The sequence below is a fragment of the Sarcophilus harrisii genome, chromosome 4, assembly GCF_902635505.1.
Source record: "Sarcophilus harrisii chromosome 4, mSarHar1.11, whole genome shotgun sequence".
Classification (NCBI taxonomy): domain Eukaryota; kingdom Metazoa; phylum Chordata; class Mammalia; order Dasyuromorphia; family Dasyuridae; genus Sarcophilus; species Sarcophilus harrisii.
This window is the reverse complement of record NC_045429.1, coordinates 107,264,793-107,291,370: the sequence shown is the minus strand read 5'-3', so window position 1 is coordinate 107,291,370 and position 26,578 is coordinate 107,264,793. Positions and strand designations below refer to the sequence as shown.

The following is a 26,578-nucleotide window of genomic DNA, read 5'->3' as shown; positions in this document are numbered from 1 at the left end:
TCTTCCTCACATCATCTTTCCTATTGTGTTGTTAGAAACAGATTATATATCTTTCACAGTTAATCATAGAAGATGTATTCTTTGCCAAACAAGAAATAAAAGCAATTTTAGAAGATAGATAATTCATATTACATAAAACTGAAAAGATTTTACATACAGTTAAAGAGGAAAAAAATCAAAAGACAAACTATATGCTTCTGTGGGTGTAGTGTAGGTAATGTGGGTGTTATTGTCCCTATTGTTAAGACAAGGACACTAAGTTTCTGATGATTTTAAGCAACTTGCTTATAGTAAAATAGCTATTAAGTGTCTAAAGCAGAACTAAAACTCCTATCTCTTGACTCTCTTACCATTATAATCACTTACCATTATAACACTTTCACCATTATATTTAGTATACTGCCTGTACTTTTGATAATATCAGGCTGTTTTAACCCATTTGTTAAGCATCTTTGAATGATTACATTCATTCTAATCTCATTGGCTTGAAAGACTGTGTTTCAAAAGAGAATTAGTTTGCTTCTCACAGCAAGACTTATGAGGATCACTGACTTGCTCCTTTCTTCTTTTTTCTTAAATACTCTGTAACAATATGCATATAAAAACAAATGTACTAGTTCATTGAAGGCTAAAATTATAATTTTAAATTTAAATGAATAATTTGAGGTGAAATTTATTTATTTAGTGTTGTTGAAGATGGCCTTTGATTTGACATTGTCTTATTGTGACAGGTGTTTACTAGATTAATTCTTAGCCAATCAGCAAGCGTTTATTAAGTGCAAACTATTGGTCAGGCACAGTACTGAGGTCTGGGCATATAAACAAAGGTAAAAGATAGCCTTTACTCTCAATAAAACTCAGGCTACAAAGGAGACAGTATGCAAGTAACTCTGTACAAACTATATAGAGAACAAATTGGAACTAATAAACAAAGGGGACGCACTAGCATTATAAGGGATTGGGATTGACTTCTTATAGAAAGTGGGTTTTTAGCAAGGTTCTTGAAGGAAACCAAGACCTGAGATGAACGAAAGAATTCCAGGCAGAGGGAAATAGCCAATGAAAATATCCTAGTCAGAAAATGGAATGTCTTTTGTGAGGAACTGCAGAAAAGCCCATGTTACTGGATCATGCAGCAGATAGGAAGTTGAGGTAGGCAATAAGAAGAGTGAAAACATCAAAGAAGGGCTTTGAATGCCAGAAAATTTTCTGGTTTTGGAGATGATAAGGAACCATTGGAATCTATTGACTTAGGAACAGTGGGAGTATAATATGGTGAGTTTTTTTCTTTAGTAAGATCATTTTGATAACCTAATGGAAGATGCACTATAGTAAGGAGAGTCTTCCGTCAGGAAGAAGCTTCTAAACAAGGATGGGAGTAGTGACTGGGATCTGGAGAAGAGGCAGGCAAATAGCCGGAATGGAGACTTAATGGGACTTGGCAACAGATTGGTTATGGAGGGTGAAAGCAGTGACGAGTCCTAGATGACCCCCTGAGCTGTGAGTCTAGGAGTATGGTGATGTCCTCTACAGAAAAGTTAGGAAGAGGGAGGACTTGGTGAGGTTTGTATCTGACATGTGTTGTCTTATTGTCTCTTGAAGACCAGGATGCTTGTAATGCCTAGTAACTGTTTGATAAATGCCTACCTGAATTGATTATGATCTGTTGACAAACAGTATGTTTTGGAATATATCATATTCTAAAAAGAGTACTTCAACCTCAATGAGTAAAAAATGCCTATTAGGTGCAGAATTCTTTGTTGTTAGGAGAGATATAGGTATTTTAGATATGACACAGAACCTGCTTTCATGGAGTTTATGAACACATACACAAAATAACATTAATCCATAAATGTAGGATTTTAGGCAACCCTTAATTGGAAGTTGAAAGACTTGAGGTAAAAATCCAGCCTGTGTGAACTTGGGTAAGTCACTTAACTTCTCTTTGCTTCAATTTCTTTAACTATAAAATGGAGATAATAATAGTACCTAAGTCCCAGGATTATTGTGAACATCAAATAAGATTATATTTGTAAAGTCCTGAACACAGTGCCTGGCAGATGATAGACAACATATAAAGGCTAGCTATGATGATGATAATTGTGAAGGTTTTCTGGAGGCAGCCTTAGTTTCAGTTATAATCAATAATTATTCCAAAATCACAGCCAGCTGGTAAAAATGCAAATGTTTATTTCTCCTTCCAAAATAGCCCAGTTAGTTGAGGCCTAACTCTCTGCCTGGCTCCAAGAGATCTTGCAGCTTTGTCCTTGGCTTCTGCCTCTGCTTTCTTCAGCCTCCAGCCAGCACCAAGGTAGAAGATGCAATGAATCTCTTGCCTCGAAGATAGGGCTTGTGGGTTCCAAGAGCTCTCTCCAACTCCAAGTAAATCTCTCTCGAGCTCCCAGAGTTTCTAGTAACTCCTCAAGTAACTAACTCCAGTCAGTCCCACAAGAAGAACTAAAAACTCAAGCTCCAAGAGCTTCCTATATATGTGATCTCCCAAAGTTAACTCCATCTTCTGGAGGAAGAGGGATTCTGGGTTATCTCCCAGAGTGCTCTCTGGCCCTAAGGGAAGTATGTATTCGATGTTTCTTTCTAAACCCTGACTCTCCCAAACGTGTGAATTCCATTGAGTACTTAGATACTTATGAGCTCTCTAAAGGTGTGAACACAAGCATTGTTTCTATCAGTTCCACTTAGTACCTTGTTTCAAGTTCTGGCCCAAAATATCTCTTTCTAAGATCAAATCAATCACACTGAACCATGCCAAACCAGATAACTATTGTCATTATCAACTCCAATGTCTTAACACTTTGTAAAGATTCCAACAGATAATAAGTAGCAAAGAAAACCAAGCAAAGTAAAGAGAGGGTAAATATTGGGTTCATTGTCTTTATTGTAATTTTTCAGAAAAGTATTTCTTAAAGATGCCAAGGTGATTCTGATTTTACCTCTTATAAAATTATAACTGGTATTTAATTTGTTTAAAATCTAGAAAAATTAAACTAAGTAGATATCAGAATGATACTGAGGAGTGGTTTAACCCTTTTATTTGTGTCAATTTTGAATTTCAGGTACTTTGTGAATGTGCTCTCCAAACTCCTTATGACAGTTTGAAACTAGGAATGCTCTCTGTTCTGTCCACATTATCAGGGACCATAGCAATCAAGCATTACTTCAGCCTTGCTCCAGGTAAAGAGGATAAGAAGTCTTCTTCAGGTTATTACTCAATTTCATAAAATTAGAATCCTGAAAGATCAAGTATTTTTCTGGTATTCCAACTTTTGTTATAGTTATCAAATAGCCCATCAATTGCTGATAATTGGCTTTGGATGGAGCGGGATCATAATTCAAGAGCATTGCTTTCCTTTGACTTATTAAAAAAATTCCTATGTGGGGTAGAACAGTACTTTAATGGTTACTTAAAATGGTAATGTGGTTTTATACTTAATCTGATAACCAAATGAATGATTTATTTATTGTATTTATAAAGACATGCCATAATGAACAAAATTGATTAAATCCCACAATACAAAGGTACATATTAACTTGTATTCAAAAAGTAATAATTTACTTACTAATAAGGCTTTTATCCTGATTTTTTTTTTCCAGCAAGATTTGCGGGATGTTTTGCTCTGGTTTTGTTTTTATGATCAATTAAGTCATTTGATTAAACACCTCTTTTGCAAAAAGCTACAGTAGACAAGATTTTAACTGATAATATAAGGCAATTTCCTTTTTAAAAATATTCCAGAGAAAGCAAAACTGGCTGTGTCAAGTGTGAAATAATCAGATATGCTTTTTTTTTTTCTTTTTGGCTTTTTTTGTAATTTTTGCTGAGGCAATTGGGGTTGTGACTGGCTGAGGGTCACACAGCTAGGAAGTATTTAGTGTCTATAGCCAGATTTGAACTCAGGTACTTCTGACTTCAGGGTTGGTGCTCTATCTACTTTGCCACCTAGCTGCCCGCACATATACTTTTTGCTTAATGTTTTTTTCATTTGGCTCCATATCATATAATTTAGAGTGACGGGACCTTAGCAGTTATATCAGTTGCTACATTTTATAGATGAAGAAATTGGATCCTAAAAAGTAAAATTACTTTCCTAAGGTCACACAGAGTAAATAGCAGTCAGGAGGTAACCTTGGGTTCTCTGGCTTCAAAGTCAGCACTTTTTTTTTACTATTCCAGGCAGTTTAAGTACAATTATCCCTTCCACATTGTGAGGATTAGGAGTGAGATCTGAAAAGTCCATGTAAAAATTTTTGGCCCTCCCTTTGTACCAGAGAAAGTCTGAATTTTTTCTTTTTCTTTTATGGGTGTTTACAGTACCTTATTAAAACATTTGGGTTAAATATTGGGTCATAGGCTCTCTGCTGGTTTTTGCTTGTCGTCGGCAGTTTCCTCAAAACTCAGAAAAATTCCCATTTAATTTCTTGTGCTGACCCACAATATATCAAAATCATGACAGGGAAAGTTGCAATGTGGAAGGAATAAATATAGATGTACATGATGTGTATATAGCTATATAAACACTTATTTAGTCATTGTTCTTAATTATCCATACAAAGGAAAAAAGGATAATGGTATGACTAAACACCCAGAATCATTCATATTTGGCTTTGTTTTATTTATATTTGAATATAATTAATATGCCCAGTTTTCCAACTCACTTTCATCAACATTGGGGTGTTAAGAGGGCAATCTAACTGTCCACTGAGCTGCAAGTCTCAACAATAATGATTTCTATTATATATCACTTTGCGGCTTACAAATACTTTACTTCCAGCAACTCTGTGAAGTGAGGCAGGCAGCTAGATGGCATAGTGGATGGATTTCTGGGGCTAAGTTCAGAAACCACCTCAGACGTTTCCTAGCTGTGCGACCTTAGGCAAACAACTTAACCTCTGTTTGCTTAATAGTACCTCTCTCCCGAGACTGTTAATGAGGATCAAATGAGATAATAATTATAGAGGATTTAATACAGTACTTGACACTTGGTGTGTGCTATATAACTGCTAGGAGCAGGAGTACCACAATTTTGAAAATGATAAAAGAGAGATTGTGACTTGTTACTATAAATTCCTGAATGTCAGGATTAGACCTCAAAACCCAAGTCTTTGGACTCTCAGTCTAGTTCTCTTTCTGTTGTATCATAGTTCTCTATTAAGTATGCATGGTTGTCTTTTTCATTAAAAATTAATATCATTTTGTCAAGATAATTTTATTATGTGAAATGTAATTGTTATTAAATAATTTTAAGGCAACATAATATTTAGGTGATAGTAAAGTAATACTATTAATAGGCTCTTAATTTAACCAAGGAAGTTATTTCCAAAGAATTTATAATTTGGCAATCTATAAGAAGGGACAAGGTGATCTTCTGCAAGAGAGACCAGGACACACTTTGAAATGTGGTCTAAAAAAAGGAGTCATTTTAAAACTTGACCCCAATCTCTCCTTTCCTGTCTTCCTTTGGAGTGTTACCCCCTGTTACCTTTGGGTTCAGAATCTAGACCCAAAACTGAATCTACACAATACATATGTTCCATCATCAACATTCATGTGTCCAAAAAAACAAGAAATTCTGCAGCTTATGGCACAGATACTAAAGGATTAGAAAGGGTAAAGAAGTTTCACATCTAGGAAATAGAGGCTGGAGTTGGAATTTTAATCTATTTTTTTCTAGTTCTGAATCTACTACTATTATTATTACTACACTGGGCATGGTACTGAGTGTCCATAAGCAATAAATGTTTATCAGAATATCCAATTATGTTGGTTGCTTGCTTTGGTCTTTTGTTAAGAAATTATAAATACATAGTCCTTTTAAAGGCAAGATCAGGGTAAACTTAGGAAGTGAAATCATTTTAAAATTATTTTTACCTATCCAATCTTTTTCTTCCTGATAGAGGGAGAAGAAATGTTATAATATTGGTAGGAATGGAAAAAATGAGATGAAAGTAAGGAAAGAAGTTTTAACTTAAAAAAATTTTAAGGTTACATAATCCACATCAGGAAGTTGCTAAAGAATTACATGTACTGTTTGGTTTTTTCTTCTGTTCATTTAGGAAATACAATTACTTCACCAAGGTCTTCTGATTTAGTCAAATTGGCACAAGAATGCTGTTACCATAATAACCGAGGTATTGCTGTTCATGGAGTGAGGGTCCTAACTAATATAACTGCTTCTTGTCAAGAAAAAGGTAAATTTAAGCAATTTTTTGGGTTGAGGACTTACACATTCATCTCAGTTTGGTTTGTGGTTTTTTTTTTGTGTGTGTGTGTTTTTGTTTGTTTTCTAATCTCTAAGTAGTTTGTTCTATCATAGGATTTGGTTGGTAAATTGTGACTTATCACCAAAGGGGTCACAAAGCTAGTAAGTATCACAGGTGGGATTTAAACCCAGGTTTTCCTGACTTCAAGTGCTAAGTGTCCAGTATTTCTTACTTGACACCATAACATCTCTCTTGCTTTTCGCTTTACCAGAGGCTTATATAAAGATTATCTCAAAGCTTACTAAGCAAAATAAGAATGATGCAAATTCTTACTATGTAGGTAGTGAGCTTAGAATGTCAAATGCATTGTATTTGCATTTCCTCCAGATTTTCTTCTAATATCTGTAGCTTTTTATTTTCAAAACATACACATGGATAATTTTTCAACATTGACCCTTGCATAACCTTGTGTTTCAAATTTTCCCTTCCTTCTTCCCAACCCTCCCCTAGATGGCAAACAATCCAATAAGTGTTATACGTGTTAAAAATATGTTAAATCCAATATGTGTAAACATTTATATAATTCTCTTGCTGCACAAGAAAAATCAGATCAAAAAGGAAAGAAAATGAGTAAGAATAATATCTATATTCTTGCAGGTAGGGACACTGTATTGACTTCCTGATAGGTATCTTCTCTGAAGTTAACCATCATGTCCTAAATTCTTTTATTAGTATATATACCATGGGAAGCTGGGGAAAAATATGTGTGATCATTTCAAGGTCCCCATTAAATATACTTAAGGGCTGAAACAACAAAAGGTGATTCAACCTAACACGCTTATTTTATCTAAAACATTGAATTTAATTATTTTAGTTAGGGGGAAAAGTATTATGTTATATATTATGAAGTTTTTTTCCGTCTATTGACTATAAGGTTTTTAAAAGACATGTATATGCATTTGATGATCGTAAAGTAATCTTTATTAAGCATTCAACGCATGAGTAAGGTAACCCTTGGCTCTCTAAAACAGATCGTGGAGATCATCTAGTCCAACTTCTATTTGGAACATCAGGAAACTAAGGAAGTTTCACACCCAGGGGGTAGGGACTAGAACTGGAATTTTAATCTTATTTTTTCTAGTTCTAAATCTACTGGTTATTTTACTACTGCACTGTGCATGGCACCGAGTGTTCATTAGCAGTATCTATCAGAAGTTTGCCAGTTATATTGTTTGCTTACTTTAGTCTTCTGTAAAGGAATTATAAATACATAGTTCATTTTAGTCTTTAGTAAGTCTGTCTGGAGCACATCTCCTTAGAAGCACTTCTTGCCTTCCATTCTGTATAAATTTGTGTGTTGCTCTGATTTAAATAATCAAACCTATTTACTGGTTGGTATAATTCTTTTTGAATAAGCATTATTTGTACAATTGCATAGAGTAAATGAACGAATAAAGCATTTATGCCTACTACGTGCAAAGCACTTTTTAAAGTGCTAGAGATACAAATAGAAAAGTACCTGCTCTGAAGGAGCTCACAATCCATAAGGCAAGATTGACACATGGAAAGTTTCAAATGCAAATCAAACAGAAAAGTTCTATGGTTAGGATACTGTAGTAAAGCAAATGGTAATGCCTTTTTTTTTTAAGTGAAAAACTGCAATGAGCAAAAATCTACCATCTTTCCCTCCCACCATCACTTTCTGATTGAGAACCAAAGAAAAACAAAACTTTTATTACAGACATGTATAGGCAAGCTCATCACATTTCTATATTGGAAATATCCAAAAATAATGTGCCTCAGTCTGCACTCTTAAGTCTTTATAAAGTGGGTGGTATGGTTCATCATTAAACCTCTAGAATTTTTATTATTCACTATGCTGATTAGAGTTATTATTATTAAGATTTTCAAAATTTTTTGTTTTTGCTATATTATCATTGTATAAATTGTTTTCCTGGTTCTATTCATTTTGTCCTTCATCACTTCACACAAGGCTTTCCAAATTTCTCTGAAACTATTCTTTCATTTCTAACAGTGCAGTAGTATTCCATCATATGCACCATAACTTATTTAGCCATTCCCCAATTTATGGGTACCCACTCAGATTCTTTGTTAAATCCAAAAAGAAGTTTAAATATTTTCATACATCTTTAGAGTTTGTTTTGCTTATTGCTGCTTCTTTGATGTCATTTTTATTGATAAAAATCATATCAGTTTCTGATGCTAAGATCATTGAGAGGAAGATCTTTTCTGGATATTAAATAGCTATGGCTGTACCTCCTTCAGGAAAAACTGCTAGACTATATCTTAACAGGGATTGCTTCATAGGATAATGGTCAAGGACACTGGGATAGAAGCTTTGCTGTATTCAAGGCTCTTGGGTTCTGAATCCTGGGCTGTTTCTGAGAGGTTTTGTGGGGAAATGGTGATCAGAGTGGTGGTGGTGGTGGTGGTGGTGGTGGTGGTGGTGGTAGTTTGACCTGCCTGGTACTTGCTGCCTCCTGTCTCTCCCTTCTATTGAAAGAAAAAGGGACAGATGGATGGACCAATGAAGGGATAAATGGATGAATCCAGATTTGAATTCAGATGGTCTTGACTTTAGACCCAGTAATCCATCCACTGAACTGCCTACCTGGTTTATGTTGAAATATTTCTATCTATGAATATATAGAGTGTTACAAAAAGTCTCAGTACAGTTTAAAGCTTTAATAGCTTAAATTTTAATAGCTTAATGCTCCACTAAAACTTTTGGAATGTTACATAGAATCCCTGTGCCCAGAGCAGATAGTTATAGTCTGTAATGTAGATATCACCCTAACAATTTCCATATTCATAAAAAAATAAACATTTATTAAACACATACTTTGTGCTAGATACTATGCCATGCTAACCGCTTGGGATGTAAATACGAAAGACAAACCCTGCCCTTAAATCTATTGGAGAACACAGCACTCAAAGGGAAGTTGAAAAGTGGAATGTTACAAATGTGGAAGGTCATAGAGTAGAAACTAAGTAGAGCTTCTGATAAAGTGGGTAACTCCCTAGAAATTCTAATTCATATCCCAGGTCCCTATAAAGAAAATCTTTGGAAGAAATTTAGTGCCTTAACTCTCCAGCTTTCTAATCAAAGAAAAGAGGACCACTAAGGGAATTGATGGAAGATGTTGAGTATCTGAAACTGCATATGTTTCTCCCCATTACAAGTCTATTGAAATTGATCTAAATCAACACAAGTTGATCATCACATAATCTTTCTCTTAAGTGTGTACAATGTTCTCTTGGTTCTGCTCGCTTCACTCAGCATCACTGCAATTTCTGAAATCAGCCTGCTCATCATTTCTTAAAGAACAATAATATTCCATTACATTGATATACCATAATTTATTCAGCCATTCATCAACTGATGGTTACCTACTCAGTTTCTTGTTCCTTGCTACTACAAAAAAGTCTGCTACAAACATAAAATAGCATTTTTAATACAAAGGATTTCTTTCTTTTTTGGTCTGATTTTACAACCTTAATGAGATTGCAAGAGTTCTGTTTTGGTTTATATTTACATCTTATAAGTATAATTTAGCTTTCTAAACCATAAATCTTTGTTTTCCTGCATAATATTTCCACAGAAATTACAGTATTCTGCACATAATTTTGTATCTTTTTTTCCCCCCTGAGGCAATTGGGGTTAAGTGACTTGCCCATGGTTACACAGCCTAGGAAGTATTAAGTGTCTGAAGCCAAATTTGAACTCAGGTCTTCCTGACCTCAGGGCTGGTGCTCTATCCACTACATCACCTAGCTGCCTCTATGTGTCTCTTAAAGGGCAGTTTTAAGCATTTATAACTTAAACATGCTATCTATGGAAGTAGACATAGCATGCTTTATGCTGTTTATTATAGTATTCCCCACCCAAAAACTTTAACTTTTTGATAATTGATTTCTGATTTTAATAAGTGTAAGGTTTTTTAAAAAACTATTTTTCATTAAAGTAATGAAGGAGTTAATAAAGCATAAAGATTTTAATTTCAGAAGAAATAATACATTTCTTTTTTTTTCTCTTTGAAACTATTTTGGTCTTATTACTGTCTTTGTAATAGCCTTATAAATTTTGGGGATTTCTGTTTCTCAGGCTATTTGTTCTCAGTATAATTATCTTTTATTTTTAATATCACATCAGAATTTGTAATTTATTTCTCTAGAACTTTTGGCTTTGGAACAGGATGCAGTCTTTGGCCTTGAGTCTCTCCTGGTGCTTTGTAGTCAAGATGATAGTCCAGGTGCTCAAGCAACTTTAAAGGTAAATTACCTGCTTAATGTAATTGTTTATATTATATAAACAAAAGGCTTTATTTTAATTGTCACTTTAAAATTGTGTCTTTTAATTTAAATTATCACCAAAAAATGGACAAAATAAAATTTTAAACTACTGAGAAGGATAAGCATATGTTTACATAAAATAGTCTTGAAAACTGTATAAAGTAGATGAAATTGACAGTCTCTTCTAATTTGGAATTTATAATCTAAAACATAAAATATTGATGATAAAACTATTTATTTTACCAAAAGCTGATGGAATGCTATAAATATTCACATGAATATTGATATTTGTTATATATGAAGTTTCTTGGTTCTGGGTTTTGGTACTGTCTTACTTACAAGCAATTAGAAAACACTTCTTTGAGACCTTAACTGACAAAATGGCAAATCAGTTTTTCTGCAATCTTCAACAACTCAAAAAATCTTAGAACGAGGTAATTATGCGTTAGATATAGAGTACCTAGAGCTGAATCCACACGATAAGCAGAAATAGTTTCTAATATTTATTTTTAAGTCTCATACTTCAACTTTAAGGGACATAATTCTTAAAATTCACAATTTCAACAAAAACAAATTGGAAATTAGCCAGGAGGAAAATATTTAAATATGAAGAAAGGCCAATTTGAGTAACCCAGGATTACTTGACAGTGACAAGAAATCAGAGAAATGATGTATGCTTTTTAAACACAAAAGAAATCAATGGAAGGAATAGTATGTATGTGTACTTTAAAAGCAAGTGACATCCTGAACATTTTAATGTAAAGCAGCACTGATTTAAAAAAAAAAAACACATGCGCACACAAAAACACAAAAAGAAACACAAAAAAAAAAAACACAAGAAAGGTAAATAAATACAATTATAAGAAAAAACTAAATAAGTCAATTCTTAATATATATAAACTATCACTTAAAAATAGTTTGAACTAAGGGGTAGAAGAAAGAACAAAGAAGCTAGCAAATAAGAAGAGAAAGAGGAAAAAAATTGTAAATGCTGTCTAGTTTCCAACAACTCTTTGCACTGAATTAATACCTTTTTTGGGAAATAATAATATACCAAAAAGTTATATGAATGGTGAGGGAATGGTTATGCAACAGAAGTAAACTAATAGTCGCCATGTGCATAGTGAAAGGATAATCTTTAGTATATTTAACAAGAGGTGGGACTGTGGAAACATGACAAAAAATCAGAGTAAGGCAAGACCTGGAAAAGAAGAGTGAAAAGAAAATTTCAGCTCATAATGGTGGGAAATTAAAGAAATAGCACTGAAGAATGGTCCCCACAGGAGAGGGATAAATAAATATGTGTTTGGTACCTTTTAATAAGTTTTACCTGATGGGAATTTGGACATTAGAAGACCATCTTTTCTGAGAAAAGGGCTTACAAGCACACCTATGATCTTATCCCAATAGAATGGATACAGATTACCCAAGGATAACCATATCCAGAGATACAAGGAGAAATTAAGAGTTAGAGATAGGATAGCCTTCACTTAGGAGTGAAGAACCAACATGGTAGGAGAGCACATGATAAAGGAAGCTCATGTCTTAGACATAGTGACTCCCATGACATATCACTACTATTAATATCCAGCATTGCTTTCTTCAGCATTGTTATTCCCAAAATTGGAAACTTAGTTGTAATGATGAATAAGAAGGACTAGTTGGCACTCCATGAACAAGGCACTTAACCCTCCTTGTACCTTAATTTACTCATCTATTGTATGAGAGTGATTGGAATAATTGCTGAAGGTCTCCTTAGATTATGTAATTTCATATCTCTTAAAAGGATCGTGGAAATAATTTTATCCATCCTTTTCATTTTGTAAATGTGAAAAGTAGGGGTTGACTCTTATCCTAAGGGTCAGGTGATAATATATCCCAAGTTAGTGGCTCCCTCCAATTTTAAAATTGTTTCTAGAAGATCAAGATTTACTCAAGAGCTAATAACTTTTTAGAATGTAATGGCACTTCGAGGAAAAGCGAGGAACCTTTTCTTACTCTGGCAAGGGCAAGAAGAGCTTCTAGGATAATACACATGGGATTTTTATTCCATGTAGTTTAATATAGATGGCCACTGAGGTTCTGTCCCACCCACACTTGAATTTCTCTAATTCTGTGAATAAAGACCAAGAGATAATGACATTTAGATTTGGACATAAATACTTTTTCTCTTAATTTTCCAGGAGATTCTCAGGCCTTGTTCCAAGTATATCAAAAAGGCATTGGCTTTACTTTTATTATTTAGTTTTAAGCATGATGAGGCTAGTAAAACTTATAGGATTATATTAACTCAATACATCAAGTATTCCTAAAAGAAAATTATATTTTTCTTCAAGAAGTTAGCCTACCATATTGTTAAGAAACAGTGCACATAATTCTTTTGCAATAAGGATGAAGTTGAATTTAGGTACTAGAAAATGAAAATTGACTAAACTTTTTTTTTTTTTTTTTTAAATAATATATATGCAGATTGCTTTGACTTGTATGGTGAAGTTGGCCAAGTGCCGTCCTCATCTTAGCCAGTCAGTAGTTGAGTCTTTGCTGACTCAGTTGCACAGTGCTCAGGATGCATCCAGGATTCTCATGTGTCACTGCCTAGCTTCCATTGCCATGCAGCTGCCTGTGTTGGGTGATGGGATGCTTGGAGACTTAATGGAACTCTACAAAGTGATTGGACGTTCTGCTACAGATAAACAACAGGAGCTTTTGGTAGGAAACCACTTCTTTGGAATGGATTGTTGATGAATAGACCTGGGGCCAGTTGCATCTATTTTGAAAACTTTTATACCACTGTAACACTTAAGCTTACTTTAGTAATAATTAACTTATTTTACAGTTACTGTAGACAGTTAACATTTTTCTTATGCCTACTTTAGTGTGTGCTAAGTGCTGAGGAGACAAAGTCCAAAGGATCACTGTATTATACACAATTATAAGATATTGGATGTAGAGTCATAGGGTATGGATTCACATCTCTCCCGTATGTCTTTGGGCAAGCCCCTTCACCTGTTTTCACTACCTGTCATGCTTCTGTTTCTTTATATGCAGAATAAAAGGATTGGACTCAGTGACCTTAAAAACCCCTTCCAACTCTAAATCTCTGTTCCTAATCTTTTTTGAACCTTAACACTAACCCTTTGAAGTAAATATCTTATAGTACTTGACCTAATATTAAAACAGCCGGGGCATTGAATTTAGGTGTTAAGAGTCATGAATTATATGTGTGAAAGTACAACATTAATGAGAAAACTATACAAAGAAAATTGACTTTAAAGTTGGAATTAGAACCATAATGTTTGACTGATTTTGAACAGTGGACATTATTTGAGTTAAGTTATCATTTGTAATCTGCAAAGTTCTTTTTAACTTTGGATACACTTCTTATCCTACTTCTTAACCTACCTTTTTTCCTAAGAACCTTCAAGGGAATGGAAGGGAATAAGCATTTATTGATTGCCTTCTATATGCCAGACATTATACTAAGTGCTTTACAAATATTTTATTTGATTCTCATAACAATCCTATACTATCTTTGTCCCTGTTTTATAAGATAGTTGTTGAGTAAAATGCTCTTGCTAATATCTTAACTAAATTCCAACTGTCAAAAAGACATGATTTTTTTTTATGTATGTGAAGCAATTAAATTATGAATTAAATGCCTCTTATTTAAAAACAATGGGTTAAATTATCTACCAATTAATAATTCAATAGGTATTTATTAATCAAGTATGTACCAGGTGCCATGTTTGGTACCAGATATACAAAACAATTTCTGCTCATAGGTAAATTATACTCTGATGGAGAAAACAGACTTAGAGCTGTGTATAAGATAAATAGCTCTAAATATAAAGTTCTATTAGATCTCCATAAGTACAAATGGAAAAGAAGAAATTACAAGGTAGTTTGAGAGTGAAGGGAATGTCAAAAAATAGCTTTTGGGTGCATCTTGAAGGAAAAAGGGGATTCAGGAAGGAGGAGATGAAGAAGGGATATATTCCCCTGCAAGAAGTTCCTGCCTGCAAAGCACTCACAGTATCATTGCATTAGACATGTTGGATGTGGAGTCATAGGAGATGGAGTATCCTGTGTGAGGAACAGAAAAGACTTTTTGTTTGTGTATAGTATACAGGAAGGGAAATAATGTCCAATGAAGCTATTTTTGCAGCTACTGTAATCTAGATTGGGTGAGAAATTTTGAGGCTGAATCTTAAAGGAGAAGTGAATGTGGTATTAGTCAAAACATTCTGTTACCATAAATAGGGAGGGGAACAGGGAGAATTCTAACTCCCTAAGGTCATAGAGTCAGAAAATGTGGAGAAAAGGGGCAGGGGGATGGTGTCCTGATTCAGTACCAATTGGTATACTTTAACTTGCTAATAACCATGTTGGACCCATACAATTAGTTATTTTCCTTCCTTTTCCTTTGCTTTCTCTTCTCCTGGCTCTTAGATTTGAAATCTAACGAGCTGGGTTTGAACTCCTCCTCTCCTGCTTACTCTTCTGTGTAACTTGGGACAAAATGTTTAATCTTTCCTAGCCTGTGATTACTTATTTGTAAAATGAGGAAGGTGGACTGTGAGCCCCTCCACACTCTACTTGAAAACTGCTTGCAAATAGAGCAGAGATTGTTCATTTAATGTATTTATATCCAATTCCTAGCACAGTGGTTGACAACATAGTAAGGACTTAAATACATATTAATTAATTGAATACTTGAAAAATGCTGGCAGAAACAACTGACTTGGAAGAAATTCACATATGACCCAAAAAAGTATTCTATATTTCATCCACGAGAGGGCACTGCATGTTGGCACTTTATTGAATTAGGGCTTCTTTTAGTAACAAGTTTTAGTAATAAAACAGATGCCAGTTAAGCCAGTGTGTGAATTTGCAGTATAATGGTTGTTCTGAAATAACCAGCTAAGCTCATTTCTAATCGAAGTGATGTTTTCATCTTGAAGACAGCTGATGTTCCTTAAATTTGAGAGCTTGTTTTTATTTGGTCTAATCTAAATAAGCCATATAATGGAATTGACTACTAGTGTAATGAAAGAATCTTTCAAATTATAGACTGTCAATAGGAGGTATTTTTTAGTTTTTTTTGTTTAAGTACTTTAGATTTTTTTTTTTTTTTTTTTAGCTTTTATGATGCTAAAGAAAATGGTTTCAGGACAAGAGATTATAGTGCTTTAGCGGGGAGTGTTATTTCGTAATACTTTATTTTATTTTTTGGGGGGGGGTAATTAATAATTTTATTAATAATGCTAGTATATAAAACAAATGATTATTTGGCCAACTCTTTTGGACCAAACACCAGTCATGGTGATGGGATCACATTTTATATGCCTTTGGAAGAGTAGATATTCTTCAGAATAGTAATCAACTTTGATTAATTAATAATTTAATGAGAGAATGAATATTTTGAGAGGTTCGTAATACTTTAAATTAAATACTTTTTAACTTTGCTATGATATGGAAAATTAAATTAACTTTTTTCTTTTTGTTTGACATTAGGTTTCTTTGGCTACTGTGATTTTTGTAGCCAGTCAGAAAGCATTATCTGCTGAAGTTAAAACTGTTATTAAACAACAACTTGAGAATGTGTCTAACGGTTGGACGGCTTACCGTATTGCCAGACAGGCATCTAGAATGGTAAGTACCAGCTTTTCAAATGACTTTTGTTGAGAGATAACATAAAACCACCCTCAGAATAAGGAATTACCAACCATACTTGTTGCTTAGGACGAAAATATGAATTCCAAGGTTTGGTTTAAGAGTTTGGATGATGTGTAGGGAGAGGAATTCTACTTTAAAGTTTTTTCTTAATAAAATGTATATAATATTAACCATACCACAAGTCTTTGGGAGCTTCTGCAAGAGTCCTAAAGATTTGAGTCGGGAGTGTACTACATCTTATTAACATAATCTCATTAGCACATCATCACTACCTATTTTCCATACTCTCTACTTCCTTTTCCGGTAATCAGAAGAATCATGTATCTCTGCACATAAGAAATAAATTTCTCTGTATCTACCTTTTACTCTCCATCACTCAGCAGAACCTTCACCTATCTTTTTTAAAGTGGAAAAAGCAAAGGAAAGACTTACTATTTTGTTTTAAGAGAATATAGGACACCTGAATTCAGGGTTGATGCTCTATCCACCACCTAGCTGCCTCACTGTACATTTTTTTTTTTTAATACACAAAATGTTATTGCTGTCATCTTCACATTAATGCAATATATCGAGGTTCTCAAGTACAGAGTTTTATTGTTCGGTCCTGTCCAATTCATTGTGACCCCATTTGGTGTTTTCTTGGCAAAGATGTTGGAGTGGTTTGCTATTTCTTTCTTCCCCTCATTTTACAGATAAGGAAACTGAGACAAACAGGGTTAAGTGACTTACCCAGGCTTACACAACTAGTTAAAGAGTAAAGTCAGCTTTAAAGTCAGAAGAATCTTCCTGATTCCCAGCTACTTAGCTGCTTCTCCTCACTAGCACCCACCCAGTTTGCTGGCAACTCAGCTCCAACCACCACTGGAAATTCGGGCAAACTCTCTCTGCCTTTAGTTAACTGTAATTGCCTATTAAATATGAATGTTCTCCATTACATGAATACAGGATGGGCTTTTATGGTTTTCAGTGTGAAATTTGGAACAAACAATAACACTACAATAGTATTAATTAATTGCATAAAACCTTCCTATTAGTATAGGATGAAAACTATATGTTAAGATAGCAGTGGATGTGGGAAAAAAATCTGAGTTGTTGGAATAAGATTCTCATACAAAATGCTGCTTCTTCCATGAAGTTTTCCTCGAGTTCTCTGATCTCTAATGACTTTCGTTCTTGAAGATCATACATTACTTTTTTTTACCATTCTCTACCAGTGCAGATAGGAGACTTTATTTAAATTTATAATACTTCTTTGAATTGAGAGGTTAAATGACCTGTGTGGAGGTCTTACAACATGTACAACAAGTACATGTCAGAGAGGAAAAGAACCTAGATCATTTTTATAAAGATTTTTTAAAAAGTTACATTGAAAACTGGGAAAACATTTTTACAGTCAAAGGTTCTGATAAAGGACTCATTTCCAAAATATATAGAGAATTGACTCTAATTTATAAGAAATCAAGCCATTCTCCAATTGATAAATGGTCAAAGGATATGAACAAACAATTTTCAGATGATGAAATTAAAACTATTACTACTCATATGAAAGAGTGTTCCAAATCACTATTGATCAGAGAAATGCAAATTAAGACAACTCTGAGATACTACTATACACCTGTCAGATTGGCCAGAATGACAGGAAAGATAATGCAGAATGTTGGAGGGGATGCGGGAAAACAGGGACACTGCTACATTGTTGGTGGAATTGTGAATACATCCAGCCATTCTGGAGAGCAATTTGGAACTATGCCCAAAAAGTTATCAAACTGTGCATACCCTTTGATCCAGCAGTGCTACTACTGGGCTTATACCCCAAAGAGATACTAAAAAAGGGAAAGGGACCTGTATGTGCCAAAATGTTTGTGGCAGCCCTGTTTGTAGTGGCCAGAAGCTGGAAAATGAATGGATACCCATCAATTGGAGAATGGTTGAGTAAATTGTGGTATATGAATGTTATGGAATATTATTGTTCTGTAAGAAATGACCAGCAGGACGAATACAGAGAGGATTGGCGAGACTTACGTGAACTGATGCTGAGCGAAATGAGCAGAACCAGGAAATCATTATATACCTCAACAGCGATACTGTATGAGGATGTATTCTGATGGAAGTGGATTTCTTCAACAAAGACAAGATCTAACTTAGTTTCAATTGATCAAGAATGGAAAGAAGCAGCTACACCCAAAGAAAGAACACTAGGAATAAATGTAAACTGCTTGCATTTTTGTTCTTCTTCCCAGGTTATTTATACCTTCTAAATCCAATTCTCCCTGAGCAACAAGAAAACTGTTCGGTTCTGCACACATATATTGTATCCAAGATCTACTATAATCTATTTAACATGTATAGGACTGCTTGTCATCTTTGGGGAGAGGGCGGAGGGAGGGAGGGGAAAAATCGGAACAGAATTGAGTGCAAGGGATAATGTTGTAAAAAATTACCCTGGCATGGGTTCTGTCAATAAAAAGTTATTTAATTAAAAAAAAAAAAAGTTAAATTGAGCCAACCATTCTCAAGAACAATTTGGAACTATATCCAAAGTGTTATAAAACAGTTTCTATCCTTTGATCCAACAATACCATTGATGAGTCTTTATCCCAAAGATAACTAACAAAAGGGAAAAGGATATATTTGTACAAAATATTGATAGTGGCTTTTTTTGTGGTTGCTAAGAATTGTAAATTTAAGGGATGCCCATCAATGGAGAATGACTAAACAAGCTGTAATTGTAATGGAATATTATTATACTATATAAAATGACAAGCAGGATGATTTGAGAAAAATCTAGAAAGACTTACATGAATTGATGCATAGTGAAGTAAACAGTACCAGGAGGAACACTGTACACAGTTAACAGCAATATTATTTGGTGAAGAATTGTGAATGACTTGGCAACATAATGATCTAAAACAATCCCAAAGGGCTAATGATGAAATATGCCATCTGCTTTCAGAGAAAGAACTGCTGTTTTTTTAAATATAGATTGAAATAGGCTATTTTTCAAAAAAAGAGAGAGAGAGAAGATAGGACATCAACATTTCAGGAATTTTTGTGATAAAGATCTTGAAATAATTAAATTTGAGAAACACTAAAAAAAAATGGAGACATTTAGAATATAAATTTTTCATCTGTTTGGTTTTTCATAATAGGTTCCAAGTTTTTAGACAGCTATTTTACAGACTAGTAAATAGATCAAAAAAGGTGTATACTTAAAGAGAAGTATAATGATAGAATGGGTAGACGATTGACTTTGGAGTGAGGAAACCCTGGCTTCAAGTTTTACCTCTGAAACATACCAATTATGAGAGAATAGGTAAAGGGAGTTTTTATCTAGGGACTTTCTTACACAAATAAAATCATAGTTACAGTTCCTCCCTATCTCATCCATTTACCCCAGAAAAAATACACTTTTTCAGATTGGTGAGCAAAAGCCACTGTTGACTTCCATAGGCAAGTCTAAATAAATTAAGTCTTAAATAACTCTAAATAGCTAGCCTTCAATTTATTTTTTCAAACAAATTTTTCTTAATATCTTTTGTTTTTATATCATCAATATTTCTCCTAGTATGCTCCTCTTCTCTCCTACCAGAAAGCCATCCTATATGTCAGTATGCTTTTTTAGGTTTAAAAAAAAAAGAGGAAGAAACCAGTATTTTAAAAGTCTTAAATTATGTAAAATATTCCATACCTGGGAACCTCTCACATCTGCAAAAGAGTTGGATTGAGGTATCTTCTCATGATTCTTCTTTGGAGATAGGTTTATCTTTTATAATTTTGTATTTGCTTTTTTGGGGGCTGGTGATTGTTCTTTCCATTTGATTATTTGTTATAGTTAATGTTTATATTAGTTTTTGGCTCTGCTTACTTTATTCTCTGTCAGTTCATGTGGGTTGTTCCATGCTTCTTTATATTCATCCTTTTGTTACAGCACACTAATATTCCATTATATTCATATGCTGCATTTTATTTAGTCGTTTCCCAATTGATAGATAACTTCAGTGGTAGCAAAAAGTACTGCTATAAATATTCTATATATGAGGACTTTGTTATTCTCAGTGGGTAGAAGCCTCGTGGTGGAATTCCTGGGTCAAAGGGAATGAAGATTTTGGTCACCTTAATTTTGTAATGCCAAATTGCTTTCTAAAGCGATTCTGCTGCTTCACTTTGCTGAATATGAGGTAAAACCTCAAGGATATTTTCATTTGTATTTTTTTCATTATTAGTGAATTAGAATATTATTTTCTGTGATGGCTAATCGTTTGCAGTTCTTTTGACAAGTGTTCATATTCTTTGACTACTTATCTATTGAAAAATGATTTCTGGTCATACACACATATGTGAAGCTGGAGGAATGTATGTATATCTACATTCTTTATATATATGATACTAAACTTTTAAGAAATTTGTCATAAAGATTTTTTCGACATCCAGTTACTTCATACTAAATGCATTAATTTTGTCTGTACAAAGGATTTTCCATTTCATGCAATCAGAATTATATTTTTCTTTCATAATTGCCTCTATCAAATGGAAAGAGTAATCACCCCCTTAAAAAAAGTCAGTACAAAATTATAAAAAGACAAAAATATATCTTACCTATAGCTGTCAAATGTATATGATATACTTCCCTTCTAATTTTTTTATATGATCTTAAATATTAAGGGCATGTGTGCATTTGAATGTATTCTAGGATATGGCATAGGATGTTGAACTAAAACTAATTTTCTATTTTCCCCAAAGTTTTTACCTAGTAAATTCTTTCCTAAGAAAATTTATAGACTTTAATTTATAATTTCTCTTTGGATTTAAATTTGTATTATATAAGAATGACTTGGTATGTTATTCAGAAATATTTTGACTGAGCCTCAAAGTATATAATATGAAAAGCTATTATTGAAATTTATCCAAGGTTGGGGTTTTCCTTACACTGCAGCATCAACTATTTCAAGTATAAGAATGTCACTTGCCTCTTTTTGTCCTTTCTTAGGGTAATCATGACATGGCCAGAGAACTTTATCAAAGTCTGCTGACTCAGGTAGCCTCAGAACATTTCTACTTTTGGCTGAACAGTTTGAAGGAATTCTCCCATGCAGAGCAGTGTCTCACAGGGTTGCAAGAAGAGGATTATAGTTCAGCACTTTCCTGCATTGCTGAATCTTTAAAGTTCTACCATAAAGGGATAGCATCCTTAACAGTAAGTCTCTTTTGTTATAATATGATGGCCTATATGGGAATAAACATATTTATTTGAGTCCTTTTAATTACCGCTTTCAAAGACTTAATTTAGTAAATTTTTAACTTCTTGGTCATGATTAAAAGGAGGGATTTAGTATTTATCAGTATTTATCAGCAAGTATACTTTTTTAGATTGCTTTTTGGTGGGATATTGATAGTCAATCCCTTTTTTTTAAAGCTTGAATAGGAAACTGAAGTTTAATTATCTTAAGAGCAAATCTTTTATAGCAGAGAGAATGCCACATAGAAATTATGAAAGGAGTAAAGTTAAGAGTCTTTCCTTTCTGCTACACAGCACTCTAGCCAGATCACTAACAGTGAGATATATTAACGTCAAATCCCCTTGGTTTAGCATCTCTGCTTATGCATGACTTTCTGTTAGGAAGGGCAAAGTATTCTTTTAAAAATACCAGAAATAGCTGCTCTAGTTACCTTTTCTTACAGCTAATGAAGAAAGGGCCAAATAAGATTAATAACTAGAAATTTCATGTAAAATCTCTTAGAGTTTGAGAGACTCTTTAGTCATGTAGTCTACCTTTTTCTAATTGTAGTGTCCTCTCTACAAAATTTGTGAAAAGAATTTCAGTATGGGATTGAAAAGTTAGTACTAACATCAGGTGCCTACATTGTTGTCAGAACTATACTAAGTGCTGATGATGCAAAGAAAGGCTAAAGTTCCTGCCCTCAAGGACCTTACAATGTTACAGAAGATTCAGTATAGATACAGCTATGTATAAATAAATTGTATGCAGGATAATTGGAAGGCTATCAATAGAGGAAATGCACTAGAATTTAGAAAGCCTTTCTTGAGACTTGAGGAAGAAAATTCCATGTATGGGAGAGAGCTTAGAGGTCACCACCATCTTGCAAAGTAGCACTTTCCATTTTTAAACAAATCTATATTCTTTATGTTGAGAAAACTTTATTCCTCTAACTTCCATTTACTGGTTCTAATTCTGTTCTCTAGTAATAAAGACTATTTCCCATATAACAGCCAATCAAATGTTTGATGAGAGAGAGGAGGAGGGAGAGGGGAAGAAGGAGAATCTGGGAGGAGATTGAGAGGGTAAATGGAAAATGATCTTGTGGAAGACACAATCAGTGGGAAGGACTGGTAATGGCCCCTTGCACAAGGTGAGGTTTGAGCTGAGACTTGAAGGAAACCAAAGGAAGGGGATAAAGATGAAGAAAAGAGCATTCCAGGCCTGGAGGACAGTTAGTGACAAGTCCCAGTCAGAAGATGGAGTCTTGTAAGAAGGCCAAGAGAGACTACATAGTATTTGTGACCATTGTACCTAGCCACTCTGAGAGATATACCATTACGATATGAGGATTCAAAATAGGAGAATGTATTTTTTTTCCTTCCAGGCCATGCTTAGACCAAGACTTCTGAAGTCTTGATTTTCACTGATTATTTGAAGACAGGAATACAACATCTCTTTTTAAGGTTAGCTATGTGGGTAGTATCTTTAAAAGTTATTTAGCCATTCATTTATTTCTATTGAATGGCCAAGAATTGTAACTTAACAGTCTAATCTTACTGGATATACTGAAAATGAATTATAACTCAAGTTGTAAAAAAAAGTCCATCTTTCTTGGTAAAGAGAACTGTTAGTCCAGGTCAAGCAGAACTACAACAGTAGTGAATAACTTATGTAGAGCAGAAAATTTCTTAATTGTTTTATATAATGACACTGGAAACAGTGAAGTAGAATAACACAGTGAGGCAGTTATGAGTTGAATAAATTTTTGTTTGTGCCTTTGATCTGCCTAAATTTTTTTAATATTAAAATGCATTTATTAACATTTGAAATCAACATTTGTTTCTTTCATTTTGTAAATTCAGACTTGTAAAACTTTCCTCTTATTTAAAGAGAAAAAAAATTAAATTAAAAGGAGCATCATAAATAATACCCGACATTTAGTTAGCATTCAAAAGTTTGCACAGCTCTCTATGAACATTTTATTTGATTCACTAGAGCATAGGTATTTGCTTACTTCCCAACTAATGAATGATCCATTCTTGTCTTTATTAGAACATCTGGGAGAAAGTGAATGGTTTTTGACTGCTCCAAACCAGTTAGAGATTTGCAATTTTTCAGGAATAGGGGTTTTTTGTGAACTCTAGGTATTTAATTTGAGAATATTTGAGAAACATATTCTTAAAAATATGTTTACCAAAAAAAAAAAAAGTGTGTGTGTTTTTACATTAGTAAAGCAACATTTTAGCTATTTTCACCTAATAATAACTTGGCCCTATATAGGCATAAATGATTCCTTTTTAAGGGAGAATTTTTCTTGAACATATTTTATGGTAACTTGTTATTAGTTGTACATAATATTGAGAGTGATAGGAAAATAAGATCCTGCGAAATAGTTTAAAATATTTTTCTCAGGTCACTGTTGACTTGGAATCTGAAGCATTTTTCAGCTTTTTAGTTTCAAATAAGCATTCTGTCAGTTGTGCAAATTCTATATTTTGTTATTTTATAAGTTGAGGGAGGGAGGAAACAAGTACCTAGACATTGTACTAAAGAGCATTTTACACATTTCCCATTTGATAAATATATCATTTGAAGTAAGTGCTATTATTCCCATTTTACAGTTGAGGAAATTGAGGCAGCCAGTAGTTAAGAATCATGTAGATGATAAGTAAGTTTGCATTGAAATCAGGTCTTTCAAACTCCAGGCCCCATACTCTCTCCATTCTGCCTTATAGTTGCATGGCAAGGACCTATTATAAATCAAGAGATACAGGGAAAATATGAATAAACTTAAATCAAGTAATTTAATATTCAGGAATATTTAATGTAGGAAACCATCATCTTGTCTCAGATTTCTCAATCATAAAATGAAAGTCTTAAAACTAGCTAATCTCTAAGGTTCCTTCCACTTCTGATGTCGTATGATGTCTCAGAAGAGGAGAAATGGAAAGGGTATTTATAATCTGTTCAAAGATTATCGTGTTTTTCAGTGATTTGAAATATTCAATGAGGGAAGGAAGGGAATCATTTTTATATAGCATCTGCTGTATGTCAGACACTGGACTAAGTCCTTTATAAATATTACCTCATTTGGTTGTTGCAACAGCTTTGCAAGGGGACATTTTATAGTCAAGGGAACTATGTCTACTATCGAAAGCAGTTAGAAAATTCTTCATAAATTAAGTATGTAAAGATCACCTAAATTTACTGAGGACTTGAGACACAACAATGAATTTATCCATTTAAATTCTGTTTGTAAAATTCTCTTCAGAAACAACACATCAGGTATTTTTAATAATACTAATCATAGCCTTTGTTATGAAATAGATATCTTTTTGAGAATTCCTCAATATAATCTTTTTCTTTTTTTTGCTGAGGTAATTGGGGTTAAATGACTTGCCCAGAGTCACACAGCTAGGAAGTGTTAAGTGTCTGAGACCACATTTGAACTCAGGTCCTACTGACTTCAAGGCTGGTGCTCTGCGCCACCGAGCTGCCCCCTCAATATAATCTTTAAGATAATCTAAAGTTAAACCTGTGGGCTCCCCTTAAATGAAACTATCTAGAATTTGAGCAATCATTTATCAGGAATGTTATAAAAAAAGATTCATATTAAAAAAGGAATAACCTGGTTGTCCTCTAAGAACTTTTTTAACTTCAGGTTTCTATATAATCTTAAACAGATTAGAAATATTAAATAGCTGTTATCTCTAGAGAGAGGCAAAAGCTGGATGAAAATTCATCCTATGAAAACTCACACTGAAAAATTAGAAGGGATCTTAGAGGTGTCCTTCCCCATCCAACTTCTTCCTTATGCAAGATACTCTAATAAGTGATTATCAGACCTCTGCCTAAACACTTCTAATGAAGGGAACTTCATAGCTTAGCAAATAGTTGTTTTCTCTTGTTAAACTCAAATCTACCACTCTTCCTTATCGCTTCCACCTTTTGGTTCTGTAGCATGGCATAGTGGGAAAAGAGCTGGGCTGAAAACCAGAAAGAAGTCCTGGCTCTTTAGTGCTGGGAAGTCACTTAGCCTTCAGTGCTTCAGGCAACTTTCTCTCTTTCAGTTGTAGAGAAGGTTCTGGCCTGTACTGATAGGAATTTCCTTATCAGTGAAATTACAAGATCAGTCATTATCCTTCTTCATCCTCAGGAGCTTTCCACTGTTTACTCTTTAGCTCTTTTGTTAAGCTCTTTTTTAAGCTCTGTCTTTTTTTCTTAAGTCTTTGCTTATCCAGGTTAAGCATGCCCATTTATTTTTAATAATCTTTCATTTGATATAGTTTAAAAAATCCAACCAACATGATCACCTTTTTAAAAAATTATTTTCAATATTTTATTTTTGCAAATTACATGTAAAATAGTTTTCAACGTTCTTTCTGCAAGATTCTTTTTCAAATTTTTCTCCCTTCTTTACCTATCCCTCCCCAAAACAGCAAGTAATCTGATATAGGTTAAACATGTGCAATTCTTTTAAACATATTGCCATATTTATTTGTCATGTTGTGCATAAAAAATCTCACCAAAAAGGAAAAAAACCACAAGAAAGGACAGAAACCTCCTTCCTCCCCCCCCCAAAAAAAAAAACCAAAAAGTTGAAAATAACTATGCTAAAATCCTTATTCAATCTCCAAAGTTCCTTCTCTGAAGGCAGATGGCATTTTCCTTCCTAAATCACTTGGAATTGCCTTGAACCAGTGCATTGTTGAGAAAAGCCACGTCCATCATAGTTATGGTCATCTTCTTAAAATGTTTTTTTGTCTTTTAATTCTGGCTTCCAGAATTAGATGTAGTACTGCTGCAGTAACCTGGCACAAGCATAACTTGCTGTCATTCGGTTTTGTTGTGTTTGATTCTTTGTGATCCCATGGATCATAGAACACCAATACTATCTGTGGCTTTTCTTGGCAAAGATACTAGAATGATTTGCCATTTCCTTCTCTTATGGATTAAGGCAAATATAGATTAATGCTACATGAAATTAGTAAATGTCTAAGGTCAGATTTGAATTTAAGTCTCCTTGACTCTAGGTCTAGCATTCTATCCACCATACTGCCTACCTGCGAATAAGAGCACAATACAGTGGAATTATTCCTTATTTTGATATGAATGTTATGCATAAAATTGAATAAACCAAGATTATACCC

The 26,578-nt window shown here is 33.8% G+C and overlaps 1 protein-coding gene across 1 annotated transcript in view; it reads left to right on the top strand.

Moving 5' to 3' along the window:
- The window catches only part of INTS7 (integrator complex subunit 7), a 67,493-nt gene that overhangs the window by 23,563 nt on the left and 17,352 nt on the right, over window positions 1–26,578 (top strand). The window contains exons 8-13 of the mRNA XM_003767682.4: window positions 3,075–3,192; window positions 6,073–6,207; window positions 10,416–10,513; window positions 13,003–13,242; window positions 16,048–16,185; window positions 21,197–21,403. Of these exons, the coding sequence (XP_003767730.1) occupies window positions 3,075–3,192; window positions 6,073–6,207; window positions 10,416–10,513; window positions 13,003–13,242; window positions 16,048–16,185; window positions 21,197–21,403 (936 nt within the window). The remainder of the gene's footprint in view (window positions 1–3,074; window positions 3,193–6,072; window positions 6,208–10,415; window positions 10,514–13,002; window positions 13,243–16,047; window positions 16,186–21,196; window positions 21,404–26,578) is intronic.